The following is a 13,827-nucleotide window of genomic DNA, read 5'->3' on the forward strand; positions in this document are numbered from 1 at the left end:
TATATATATATATATATATATATATATATATATATATATTAATACCCACTTTCCATGCTTTTGAGATAGATTTTCAATAGCTGGATACCCCAACCCTTATATGTTTCCGAGCAAAGGAATATCTCTCATTGTCTCAGTATGTTCTTGCAGCATATGTGTGTGTGTGTGTGTATGTGCATATATAGCATGTATATATACGTATGTCACTATTAAGGTTATCTCTACAGATTTTCTGGAAGAATTTTATCCAGCACTGATTTTGTTACTTTGTAGTATATAGAAAAACGCCGTAAGAAAGTTAGTGCTGGCTATAATTTCTATAGAAAATCTGTAGAGATAACTTTAACGAGTGATGTAATAGCACTGTCAATGTAGTAGACTTATAAAAGCGTTGAATATACTTTGTGGTATGTTATGGTTGCATAATGAAATGCCGTGTCCCCATAGGTCATTAATGTAAACATGTGTGTGTGTGTAAAGTTATGCAAGTTTGTGTCTGTTTATGTGTATCGGTGCAGCCCTACCACTCGTAGAATTCTGTGTAACCATCCAACCCGGCATGAAAAACGGATGTTAAATGACGATGATTTGTGTATGGTTGCGTGTGCACATGTATGTATAGGAAGGGCATCCGTCTGTAGAAAATCCGCCTCGAAATTCTGTTCCACCTATGCGAATATAGAAAAATGAACGTTAAAACATGTTGGTGACTATGTATATACTTGTGTGTATGCATATACATACACATGTACGTATATACATTTATATGCATGTTTCTGTGTGTGTGTGTGTGTGTGTGTGTAGTGTATATAATACAATGATTTTATAATTGAGAAACTTATAGACGACAAAGCAAGAGCGGAGCGTTACAGTCAGTCATTCAGTCCTGGATGCACTTGTCTCAGCTTTCGAGCCCATAAGTGATGTCATCATCACCATTGTACTATGGATGAATGAATGAACGAGTAATACTTGATAAGCATGATATATAGTTCGAAACTAGTCAGGTAGTTTTTTTTATTCTCTTTGTTTCGCACACGTTTAATATCTTATATCATTTCATGTTGCTTTATCACTTTTGTTATACAATATCTTTTATAAATATAACACGATCGAAATGTTTTGATTAGATGTGACTCATTCAGTTTCAACATGCTTATTTTGAGTTGTAGAGATTTCTAATGGAGATAAAAACTCGTAGCTTCTACTCCATAATCAGATTATCGAATCCCTTTCTCATTTCTTTTTAAAGCTTGCATAGAATTTTGCAATGTCATGTTTATACATCCGCTATTTTCTATTTATATAATTCGTTTTATAACATCTGTATATGCGATAATATTTATATAGCTAGTTTTCATTATTGATATGCAGCCCATTGAAAATGAGGTCGCCAGTATTTTATGCCAAATTGAAAATAGGTCAAATTAAGGGACATAACTTATAACTAGAAAACTTGGCTGATTATAATTAAGATAAAAGGATTTGAATTTTCTTGGCTTATTATTAAAATGTAGTTTTAGTAATTTTTTAAATATTCATTGCTTAATGAATATATTTAAAATAAATGTATATAGTAATAATTTATCAACTTTGGATATATATTTTTTGTCTTTTCTATAAATTTGTAATTAAATTACATGAGATATTAATTGTTTAATTTGTAGTTATTAATTTACGACAAATTTTCAAACGTTTGCTTAATTAAAGGGTTTTTCCAAATGAAAAAAAGTAAGCTCTTCAGTTAAGGCTAAATATTTTCTGTAAACATCTCCGTATTTAGCAAAATATTATTTCCGTATTCTTTTTAATTAACTTTAGCGAGATAACTGAATGCATATTTACGGTTGCATACAATCTATGCTGTAAACCATGTAGTGTAGAGTGCATACATTTCATAAACTGTATACCGGAAGTCTACAGTCGAAAGAGATCATGTGTCAGTCTACTTCAGATTGTTAGGTTACATCTTCGATTCAAGTTCTCTCTCCTGCAATTTTTATGAATGCTCAATGGATAAAAAAACTACGGTTTATAAGATATCGTGTTTTGGTGAAATATCTTAGCACATCTTATAGGTACGTAATTTGCATTGCTTGTTGTAATTTTGTTTTTTCATTTTAATTGCACTTGCGAAGTTTTTATAACCTTTCATAAATTTTTGTATTTAAATATTTACGATCATTTCATTTTCTAAATTATTAATTTTAAAGTCAAATTTTGAAATATTTATAAAGAAAAGTACATCTTTGATGGAGCGGAAGCAGTGTTGCATTTTGGGTAAATGTTCGCTCTTTGGTCATACTGATAAATAAGTAGTTTCGTTGAAAAAAAAATTTACCTTTCTTATTGCCTAGCATCTCTAGCAGATTCATGCTATCACCTCTATAGTCATTAAAAATATTTCAAGAATAGCTATTTATAGTCTAAAGTAAACTTTTACTGTAAAGCAAAACCAGTCTAACACTGTAAATCTATTTACAATAATTTTTTGGCGATCTTTCGATACCAATCCGAAATATGGCCAATTTTTTTTTTTTTTTTTTTTTATTGTACGGAACGGATTAATAACATTTTCACTGATACAACTATACAGACTGTTTAGAGACTATTCTTTGGAATTCTAATATTTATTTTATTATAGCTATCCTCAGTCTCACCTGAACACACAATATCGGAAGTGACGTTTAAATATTAGCGGAAATGACGTTTAAGTGGGAAGGGGAGGCTGAAGGTGTTTTCTATTCTTTATGATGTCAACATGATGTACAGTGGAGTAACAGGACAAATAAATAAATAAATAAATAAATAAACCAAGTTTAGCTAATATTTCCAAATAAGAAATTTAATTCCTGAAATTATCTGAAATGCATTGGCAAAATATATTTCTAATAAAAACAGAAGCATAATCTTTCTTGCAAAAGAGACATCGTGAATTGGGTGTGTCAACGAAAACCATAGTGTTTATTATTCGTTTTCTTAGTTATTTAAAGGAAAAAATACATCGTAGATTCCCTCTTTTCTTTTTCTACAAAGCTTTACAAAGGATACGCAATAAGTAAAGTACAAGTATTTAAATGTTTATTCCAAATCATGTTTTCATAACAAAATTTAAAGAAAATTTGACTCATGAAAAGTGTTGTGTGTGTATGTATACTTGTATATATGTATATGATATATATTGTGTATGTATATACATATATAGGCATCCTTTCGGTATACCCCTATGAATATAATTATATAATTACGAACCTGTTCTAAAATTTATGACCGTTAAGGAAAAATATTTAAATTTGTGCTAGTTTCTCTGCGTCTCGTGTTCGATTTCAAAACTCGAGGATTACAAAACTTATGTAAATATTACGATTTGAGTAGAAAAATTGAAAATAGATTTTTTTTTTGTAGTGTGTTGGAATTGTATGAGGAGTTCAATCATTTAATAAACCTTACGATTTTCTTGCGTCAAAGAATATACCTGTTATACTTATGGTTATAAAATTTCGATATTTCACTGTCTCCCATCTGGATGGTCATTGGAAGAAGGTTGTTCTACAAGAAAAGATTGAATGCAATACTTTATTTCATTCCCAAGAACCAGGCTTTAAAAGAATATATAAATATACTGTTCGACTGAACTAGTTCTCAACCATATGGTCCTGGGTGGGGTAGGGGGTCCATATAAAATTTTGTTAAAATTTATGTGCAATAAATTAAATGCAATTCTTAATAATTATAAAAATACGGTAAGATTTTAAAATATATATATATACAGCGAATGGAGGCCCAGTAGAATAAAATAGGAATCAAAGGGTTCATGGGCAAAACATGGTTGAAAACCACTTGACGGTTAATGTTGACATTATTACCCGGAAACGAAATCGGAAAAAGAAAAAAAATAGTGCAACGGGTGAAAAATAAGGTGTAGGCAATGACTATGAAAACAAAAATGCGCGGAAAGCAACGTGGAGTGGAGAGAGGACTTCGGAAAATTCACAAGATCCGAGTTTTACCCTCATAACTTTTAGGAAAATGGTTCTTTTTTTTTTTTTTTATGAAATTTTATGTAAATACCTTTCAAACGGCATACAATACTATTATAACGAAATTTGTGGGTAAAAATCTTTTCCGAAGGGGTGGGAAGTGGACTTCGAAAAAGTTATCCGATTTTTTCCTTCGTAACGGATATCTTTTAACGAAATTGTATATAAATACCTTTCAAACGACATCCCTAGTCCTTCATTTTTTTTATGGCAGAGTTGGGTCTTAGCACGTCCAAACAACTTGTCAGTCTTCAATTGGTTTGGTATTTCAAGCTGTTCTTGCTAGGTAAGTAGTGGATAGCTGGATTTTAAAAAGTAGCCAACATAAAAGAAACGTGGGTTTAAAGATCTGTTTATGAAAAAAAAAACAACTTTTTTTTCTTATTTTTTTAAAGTTTTAAGCATCCTTTTTCTTGTAATAAGTGTTTATTATAAATCCGGATAATACTGAGAGAAACAACTTTAGCATAAAGAAGCTATATGTTCATGATTTTCAACCAAAAATTATCTTAGAATGTCAGATATTAGAGAGAGAGCTTTTTACTTGACTCTAGGCACAAATTCTTTATATATATATAATTTATTGACCCCGAAAGGATGAAAGGCAAAGTTGACCATGGCAGAATTTGAACTTAGAATGTAGTGATGGGTGAAATACCATTAAGTATTTTGTCCAACGTGCTAATGATTCTGCCTGCTTGCCACCTTCAAAACATGAAAACAAGAAAGCATCATACTCAGTAACAGAACAGGCAAAGGAATAGCTAAGTGAATTCCAAATACAACAAATTCCAGAATTAGACATACGAGAAACAAGCGCAGAAAAAGCTAAGCGCATGAAAACCCATGCTAAAACTGCTGCCTTAGATATTCCGACTAATAAATAGCAAGAAAAACCTCTCGCCCAAAGTGAGCGAATAATGCTGATGTTGACAAAGCCCTTACCCATCAATGGTTAGTGTCTTCTGGCTTAAAATCAGAAGGGTTTATCATAGCAGCCCAACATCAATGCCTGCCTACAAGGAGCTACCAGGCCAACATATTAAAGAACGGCAGCTGCCCAACATGTCGTGTATGTCAACAACAAAATGAAACCATTGATCATGTCTCCATGTGCAGTCTTCTTGTGCCTACAGAGTATCTCAACAGGCATGATAGAGCTGCACAGACACTAGAAACCCTGCTTGTGAAGACCTGTTGAGGCAAGTGAATTTGGAATCTGAAATCTGAAATCAAAATCAAACTGAATCCGACGACTGGCACCCATGCCAACCTCTCCTTCATTGGACACTAAACTCTGCTTAGGGCAAGTGGAATCGAAATCGTAATTGAACCATACTCGATGACTGGCACCTGCGCCAGTGGAGCACTAACAGCACTGTCCGAGCATGTTCATTGCCAGAGCAGCTGTCTGGCTTCCGTGCTAGTGGCCCATAAATAGCACCATTTGAGTGTAATCATTACCAGCGTTGCCTTGTAGCACTTGTGCTGGTGGCACATTAGAAAATCATTCGAGCGAGGTCGTTGCCAGTGCCGCTGGCTGGCTCCCGTGCAGGTGACATGTAAAAAACACCTTTTTGAGCGTGGCCGTTGCCAGTACCGTGTGACTGGCCCTCGTGCCAGTGGCACGTAAAAGCACCCACTACACTCTCGGAGTGGTTGGCGTTAGGAAGAGCATCCAGCTGTAGAAACTCTGCCAGATCAGATTGGAGCCTGGTGCAGCCTTCTGGCTTGCCAGTCAGTTAAATCGTCCAACCCATGCTAGTATGGAAAGCGGACGTTAAACGATGATGATGATGTAATTTGCAAAAACCTGGACTTGCCCCATGATAAAAACTCAGGGGAACACAAACCACTTCCAGTGCTTGAAAATGGTCACATCTCACTCCTCTGGAACTTCACCATTCAAACTGACAGAAATATAGATGCAAATGGGCCAGACATCATTTGAAAGACTTCAGACAAAAATCATGCGTCCTCATTGATATGACTGTCCCAATTGATATAAACGTATCTGTCAAAACCTACCAAAAACTGGGCAAGTATAAAGATCTTGAAATGCCCTGGGAATGATAGCAAAAGCGACTGGTTGCTACCTAGCTCAGATACTAGGAAACCCCAAAATGGCAGAAATTCAAAAGATAGTGCTCATAGGAACTGCCCATATCCTACGCAAAATACTTTCTATGTAATCTCAAATTTTAAAACAAACACCTAATTTTCTTATGGTTTCTTAAACATTCTCTAGAACAACACTATGTACAAAACCAAATATAGGGCACACTAGGCATAACACCAACATGAACTTCTAACTTGTTGTCTCTTGAGGTCTCTGGGTGAGACTTGGAGCCAACTTGTACAAATGTAAAGCAAAAGTCAAACATAAAATAATAATAATAATGATAAAAGCAGCAGTGCCTGAGCTTAAAGCTTTCAGCCCAAATTTAACTGATTAAGATAGCAGCCTGATGATTTTATTTGACCATGTAAGTTGTGTGCACTCAGTGACAGCAAAAATATTAGTTTAAAAACAGAATTGGAGTCAGAGGTATTTAAAATTAAACATGGACTACATTTATTACACTTTCAACATTTTTACTTAGCCTCTATAGGATTTAACTCTTTAACATTCAGATTGCTCAGTCACATGTAATGCTTATTCATTCAAATTATTTTGAATTAAGCATGCATTATCTCATAGCCTTCAGATTTCAATGATATGATTGTTTACTTGTAGAGGTAGTTGTGAGAGTGTTTAGGCTGGATATGGCCAGTTTGAATGTTTGTTAGAATTCTTACACTTTTGTCAAGTTTGTAGCAGTTGTCATCATCATCACTATTGTATTTATGTTCACTTTTTAAATATTGGAATTTCTGAACTATTTTGATTTTACCATTTAATTCATTTTTGTGGGTTAATAAATATCTATCCATTGATTGATTAAATTGAGATGGACAGATGTAGCTGAGAAATTCCAATATTGTGCTAGCATGGAAAAAGCAAATATTAAGGAGGTTTGTGATATCCATTGGAATTACCTGATGAGAGAGAAAAATCTTTGCATTTATGTTTTCTATTATGTTATATTTATTTTAATTGGTTTTAAATATTAAGTGTTGTTGCAAAAGCATTTTTAAGAATCACCTACCAATATTTTTCAGGTAAGAATGTCTGCTGTAGAGAAGGTTGCTACCACTGCAGCCTTTTCATCTTCCAATACAAGTAAGTTCATTTTTCCTTATTAAACTACATGTTCAGTTTTTGTGAATTATTAAAAAAATAATTTAAATAGTTTATAATTTTAACATGCATTTTAAAATACATTCTTAAAGCACATTGTTGTATGCACATGCTTATGCACATACATAGAAAACTTCATATTTGAAAGATTTTACATATAAGTAACTAGTGATAAAATTTAAATTTGCATGTTTTGTTTTTAATCTGTGTTAATTAATTTCATGATCTGCATGTCTTTTCTAATACCTTTGTATACTAATTGAATAACAGTTGTATTTTAAGAGTAGTTTTGTTTGATGATGAATGTGTGAGTATGATGGGGGAAAAATTGAAACTGGTAATAGTTGTTGCACAATTATATACTTGGATTTACAAAATAAGATGACAGTTATTCTTGTCATTATATAGAAAGAAAAACATTTAGTTAGATTAATGCTTTGGCTACAGGATTAGTGGTGTAAGTGACACTATGTCTTTCTATTAGTTTAATTGATTCTATTCTGTGTTCTTTTCTATTTTTAGCATTTGAAATGTAAGCATCTTTACTTTGGGAGAAAAGCAAAATAGTTTCTTAATCCACTATTAGTAATATCATGAGAAGTTTTGTCTTTAATGCATTTTAAAAAGGCATTTTGTATTTCATTGCTTTATGAAAGTGGTTTTAAGTCCTTTGTAACAGGTTACTGCTTATTTGCTTTCATTATCCATATTCTTTTCTGAAATAGAATAAGGAATTGCAATATTAAAGCTCGTGTGAACCTGTTTAACTGAGAAAGTTTGAAACCTGGTAGAAAAGGCTAATTTTATATGACTCTATTATCATTACTATAAGTAATGTGTTAGGCAATGGTGATTCCAATAATATATTTGCATAAAGTACAGGAAATGTGAATTAAATATTGTGTATATAAATACAGGTAGTAGATTTACAATGGTGGTAGAAATATATTTAAATTAACTGTACCTTCACTAAGTTGATAACTCACCATATTGATATTATATGCAACTGGCTGAGAATTTACTCAAAATGAGTGTTGAGATAAGAGTTTATAATAGTGCATGGATTTTAACAAACCAGGTATGGGTGGTCTTGGATTCAGTCCCACTGCATGGCTTCTTGGGCAAACGTCTCAACTATTATAGCTCCAGGTTTACCAAAGCCTTGTGAGTGGATTTGATTGACGGAAACTGAAAGAACCCTATTGTAGTGTGTGTATTCTTGTTTTGATATTGTGGTGATTGTAAACAAGATCACCTTCATACAAGTGATGCTGTTCATTTCCAGTCTTCTATGAATAACATGTCTGACCATGGGGAAACAAGTAGGGGATGGTGACAATTCAGGCATCCAGCTGTAGAAAATCTGCATTGACAAATTCTGTTTGACCTGTCTGAGCATGGAAAAAATGAATGTTAAATGATGATGATGATGCTTTTGCTGATAACAATACATAAAGAGAAGAAAATTTTGAATGGAGTTGAAATAAATATGATATTTAAAAAAAAAAATTTGATCTGCTAATAAGATGAAGTACAAAAATTTCATATGCTTATGTAGTTCATTCCAGCACAGAAAAGCTACTATGGAAAAGTGGATGGTGATTATAATGATTTTCGCTTTATGTGGTGTGATCTATCACAAACTAGTTTCTGAATTGATGGTTATATCATGATTTTCATGAATATCTTACATCCATTTTCCATAGTAAAAAATATATTGAGTAGTTTTACACATTTGATAAACAGTTGATAAAGAAGAAACTCTGATTGATCTTCTGGAATTAGCAGCCAAATCTCCAAGTTAAATCTTACTATCTATTAAAAAAGAAGTTGGACAAGTTGTTCTAGATATATTATGTCAGAATAAAAGATAGTTGGTCATGTCTTGACAGCTTCATATATATATATATATATGTATAATGCCTCTGTCTCTTTGTCACACTCTGACCTTTCATTCTCTGACACAAGTTTCTCTCCTCAAATGCCCTGACCCTCTTATAATTCCTTGTCTTGTGAGTTACTTGGTTACCCTGTCAGTGCTGGTGCCACATTAAAAGCATCCAGTCCACACTAATGTGGTTGGCATTTGGAAGGGCATCCAGCTGTAAAGATCCTGCCAAAACTAACCTCACCTGTGCTAGTGCCACGTAAAAAGCACTGATTTCACTCTGCAAGTGGTTGGTGTTAGGAAGGGCATCTAGCCGTAAAATCCCTGCCAAAACAGACACAATAGCCTTGGGTAGTTTTTCTACCTGGCTGGCTCCCCTGTCAACCGTCCTACCCATGCATGCATGGAAGATGATGATATATTCTTTTATTTGTTTCAGTCATTTGACTGCGGCCATGCTGAAGCATCACCTTTAGTCAAGCAAATCGACCCCAGGACTTATTCGATGTAAGCCTAGTACTTATTCTATCGGTCTCTTTTGCCGAGCTGCTAAGTTACGAGGGAGTAAACACCAGAATCATTGCAAGCGATGTTGGGGGGGACAAACACAGACACACATATACACAACAGGCTTCTTTCAGTTTAGGTCTACCAAATCCACTCACAAGGCTTTGGTCAGCCCAAGGCTATAGTAGAAGACACTTGCCCAAGGTGCCACACAGTGGGACTGAACCCAGAACCATGTGGTTGGTAAGCAAGCTACTTAACCATGCAATCACTCATGTGCATATATATATATATTTGATCAGGATTGACCTACAGCCAAATAATGACAACAGTGGCATAAACTGTACAAGTAACACACTTGTTTGCTTTTTTTGGATGTTGATGTTTTTCAATTGAACAGTCCGAAGTAGCTAATTTAGAACGTATTAACACATTTTACGTTAGACACAATGAGCAAGTCTACTGACAGGATTCTACCCACAAATCTTTAGCCCTGTTTCTCTATTCTACCTCAAATTGGTTCTTATATTTCTTAATATTGTTTTATAATGAAAATCTTAGCAAGTGACAACTAAAGCAAGACTAATATTGTACTTAGAAGGGAAATGGTAGAAGGAAAGTATTTGTTAAAATCCATTAAAAAATAGCTTGTTTAATTACAACTGGTTGGTAATTCACATTGTTTTTTTAGGTTCTCCTACTGAGGATAGAAGTAGTTGACAGAGATTAATGGAGTTGTTGGTTCACTTAAAATTTATAAGTTGGAGGTGAGGGGAATGAACTGACAGTGAACTACATTTCCAAGAAGAAAGAATTGGGCATAATGTTTTACGTGGGGGAAGAAGAAATTCTGCTGTGGGGCGAGAGGAGTTTTTATAACATGCATAAAAAGGAAAAGAAAACAGTTTGTATAGAAATGAAAAGGATCCCTGTATAAAATATTAGATTGCTATATTTTTCTTTTGCATGTACTGTGTTTGTTGTTGTTTTTTTTTGTTTAGTTTGAGCTATTAAGTTGTTGATGTAGAAAAGTAAAATGACAGTTGAATTGTTAGTTGGTAGTGAGAGAAAGCTTCTCAATGTGATATAGTTTGCAATATACTAGTAGCCTCTGTCTGGTGCTTAGTGATAGGTTTCTTTTTTTCCATTCTCATGACGTTAAGACATGCTGAAGTCAAGGGCAACAACTTTGGCTTTATCAAAGTTCTCAAAAGTAAACAGCTGCAAGTATATGAGATTATAGGAAAGGATTTCTTTAAATAATTTGGTTTTGATGGTAACCAAGCTGGATAACTCAATAATACTCATTTTTAAGAATATTAGTCTTTACTCTTTCTTGTTGATCTTTTGAAGTTTGAATTAATTTTAATATCTACACTCTGGTTGTAGAGCAAGCTAATTTTTCTTTCTGTTGAAAATGCATAATGGAATTAGGATCATTAGTAGCTCTAAGACCTCATCACATTATAAATGTTAGAGAAGTATATGATTCAAGTTGATAAATATAATTGTACTTTATGATGTTCAAGGTATATAAGTTATTAACGGACTTGTATTAAAAAATAAGCTTTGGATATGATTGATTTCTTAAAAAATGGATCTGACATTATATAATTTGAAAATTCAATTTTTTTTTGTATTTTTATTTTGTAAAGACTTGCAATCTACTAAAATAAAACAAGCAAAAAACATAAATTTTGATCTTTTGTGATCTGTATTGTTAATAGTATTTAAAGCATCTTCAGTTAAGTTGTTTTATTTATAATAACCTTGTTGTGTTTCTTTTAAATTTAGTTAAAGGTTATGTAATTTAAATTAAAATGAGTAATTTTTTTTTTTTTACTGGACATATGGCTAGTTGCTTTGTGAAAAAAGAATTTAGTTTTTAAAGGATAGAAATTTTTAGTCTTTTTAACCCTTTAGCATTTAAACCGACAATATCTGGTCCAAACATTATTCTACCTGTTTAATGTTAAAGCTGATCAGATTTTGCCTCTGACACTATCCCTACAATATCATTTTAAAAATATACATTCACATATCAAAATCTCAAAGCTACAAGATAATACATGATTAATTCAAAACCATGTGAATAAATTAGAATTACATTTGAGAGAGTAATCTAAATGCTAAATGGTTAAACCATATTCTTATAGTTATATTGGCACTTTGTAATTTAAAAAAAAAATTTTTTGTGTTGTCTGCTTTTATAAATAGTTTTTCTTATAATCCAACGTTTGTTTATTCATATTATGAAAATATTATTCCTGTAAGTAATTTAGAGCTACTCTATTTTTGTCGTAGTCATCTAATCTTTAAAATGGTGAAAGCTCTGGCTATATTTTTCAAATTTATGATATTCTAGTTGAGTTTAACCAAAACATTTTTGAAATTGTAGTTATCCGTGAGGTAATATACTTAATGTGAGTGAGTCCAAATCAATTTTTTATAAATTGAAATTAAACTCACAATGAGAATCATTAGCACTAAGTTCTTTTATTTTTTTGATAAGAAAGTCAAGGGATAGAACTCTGGAATTTGAATTGATGGAAAATAAATATCTAGTGAAGAGTGAATTTGATGTTTATAGAAACACTGACAACTCTGGATATGGTTCATTCTCTGCTACATGAATTTTGAATCATTTTAAATTCCAGGGTTCTCTTAGCAATTTTCAACAAGAATTGTCTATAATGCTAATATTTCTACTTCACATGAGGGGTTAATTTCATTTTCTTTTTGGCTCACTATATTATGTTAGCCTCAACTTTACTACATTTTTTTTCCATGCTGGTGAAAACCCTGGAGATTTTAGAGATTACTTGCATTCAACAACTTGAATTTTGAACAACTAGATTATATATCATAAATACTTCAGTGATGTTGCGGAATAGTGAATGCTTCAAACTATGTGTTATGGAATTATGCACTAAATATACTAATACAGCTACTAACAGTATTGTCTCTTTTGTATTCATATCTAATGACTAATATATATATATGTAACATAATAATAACAATATTTATCAGATATGAAATAGCATGAGTATTTATTCATACTGTCTTTCTCCTTACATAAGGTACATAAGGCATAAAAAAAAAAACAAAAACCAAAAAAAAAAAAAGCCTCTTCAATTTTCATGAAATCTGTATAATTACATCAATATTCTACATTGAAAGTTTTATACAATTAAAAGCAATTGAAATGTGGAAAGTAACTCCATTACATGGTAACTTCTGGCATTCTCTTTAATAATTAGATTAGCAATGCTACCATTAACTACAAAGATAATGGCAATGCATTAAAAATAAACTTAAGCCAATGGATGAAGATGGTCAAGTAGACTTAAGCAATGGATGGAGGTGGTCTATATAGTTAAGCTAATGCAAGATATAGCTGAGATTAATAAAAAGTAGTATTAGTATAATAGGCCTTCTTTTTCTGCTGTGACACCTGTATGAGAAATAATAGGCCCCACTCCAATCCACCAATAACAAATTTATATTCAATGAAAAAAAAAACAAAAGGCATCATACTGTCATTGTGTGATCTAATGACAGTATGATGTATGTGCGAATGATAAGTTCAGGTCCAGCTACATTTCAAGGATTCGTGATAGTAAGCATTAAGAAACAAGAACAGAAAAGTAAGACTCTGGAGAAGGACTTGGACCAACATCCTTAATAGTGAACAAATGACATGCTTGCACTGATATACTTGATATGGTCTGTTAGAGATGATAGATGGAATTTGGAGAATAAAAAGATTTTCTCTGTAAATAACAGGAAGTATGGTGTGTATGTTAATTATGTGATGCTGAATAAATAGGAAAACGTAAACAGACGACCAGCAGTAAACAAAATTGTATTTGTAATTTATTGGACAATAATTTGTGTAATTAAATGAATGTGCAGTATGGCCAAAATGAAGGTGTGTATAGAAAATGGTTGTATATTACTTGGTGTTGTAAAATGAAATCAATTATGTTTGGTGGGTAAAACAATGTAGGAAATTTTAAGGAGAGTAGAGTAAGCTGATGAAAATGTTGACGCTGTAATGACACTAGAAGCCAATTAAACATGTTGTACATGCCCATCTAACTTGTACTATAAGTATAAATACACACTAAGAGGAGAGTTATAATAAATTT

General features: G+C 32.4%; 1 protein-coding gene and 1 long non-coding RNA gene across 11 annotated transcripts in view; one reads left to right on the forward strand and one right to left on the reverse strand.

The window, feature by feature from the left end:
- Positions 1–13,827, forward strand: part of LOC106867666 (activating transcription factor 7-interacting protein 1) — a 101,001-nt gene that overhangs the window by 43,293 nt on the left and 43,881 nt on the right. For 8 of the 10 annotated variants that reach the window (XM_052972728.1, XM_052972717.1, XM_052972700.1 and 5 more), the window contains one exon: positions 7,203–7,263. In XM_052972728.1, the coding sequence (XP_052828688.1) occupies positions 7,209–7,263 (55 nt within the window). In that variant the 5' untranslated portion in view covers positions 7,203–7,208. Of the gene's footprint in view, positions 1–911; positions 1,008–1,868; positions 2,079–7,202; positions 7,264–13,827 lie in introns of those variants that run through there. The other 2 variants (XM_052972737.1, XM_052972723.1) reach the window with 2 other exon arrangements.
- Positions 52–4,369, reverse strand: LOC128249374 (uncharacterized). Its single transcript, XR_008265476.1, has 3 exons — positions 4,213–4,369; positions 3,476–3,549; positions 52–668 (listed from the first exon to the last, which is right to left on the reverse strand). It is a non-coding gene; the product is annotated as an uncharacterized LOC128249374 (long non-coding RNA).

The sequence above is a fragment of the Octopus bimaculoides genome, chromosome 1 (assembly GCF_001194135.2).
Source record: "Octopus bimaculoides isolate UCB-OBI-ISO-001 chromosome 1, ASM119413v2, whole genome shotgun sequence".
In the NCBI taxonomy this organism is placed as follows: Eukaryota; Metazoa; Mollusca; class Cephalopoda; order Octopoda; family Octopodidae; genus Octopus; species Octopus bimaculoides.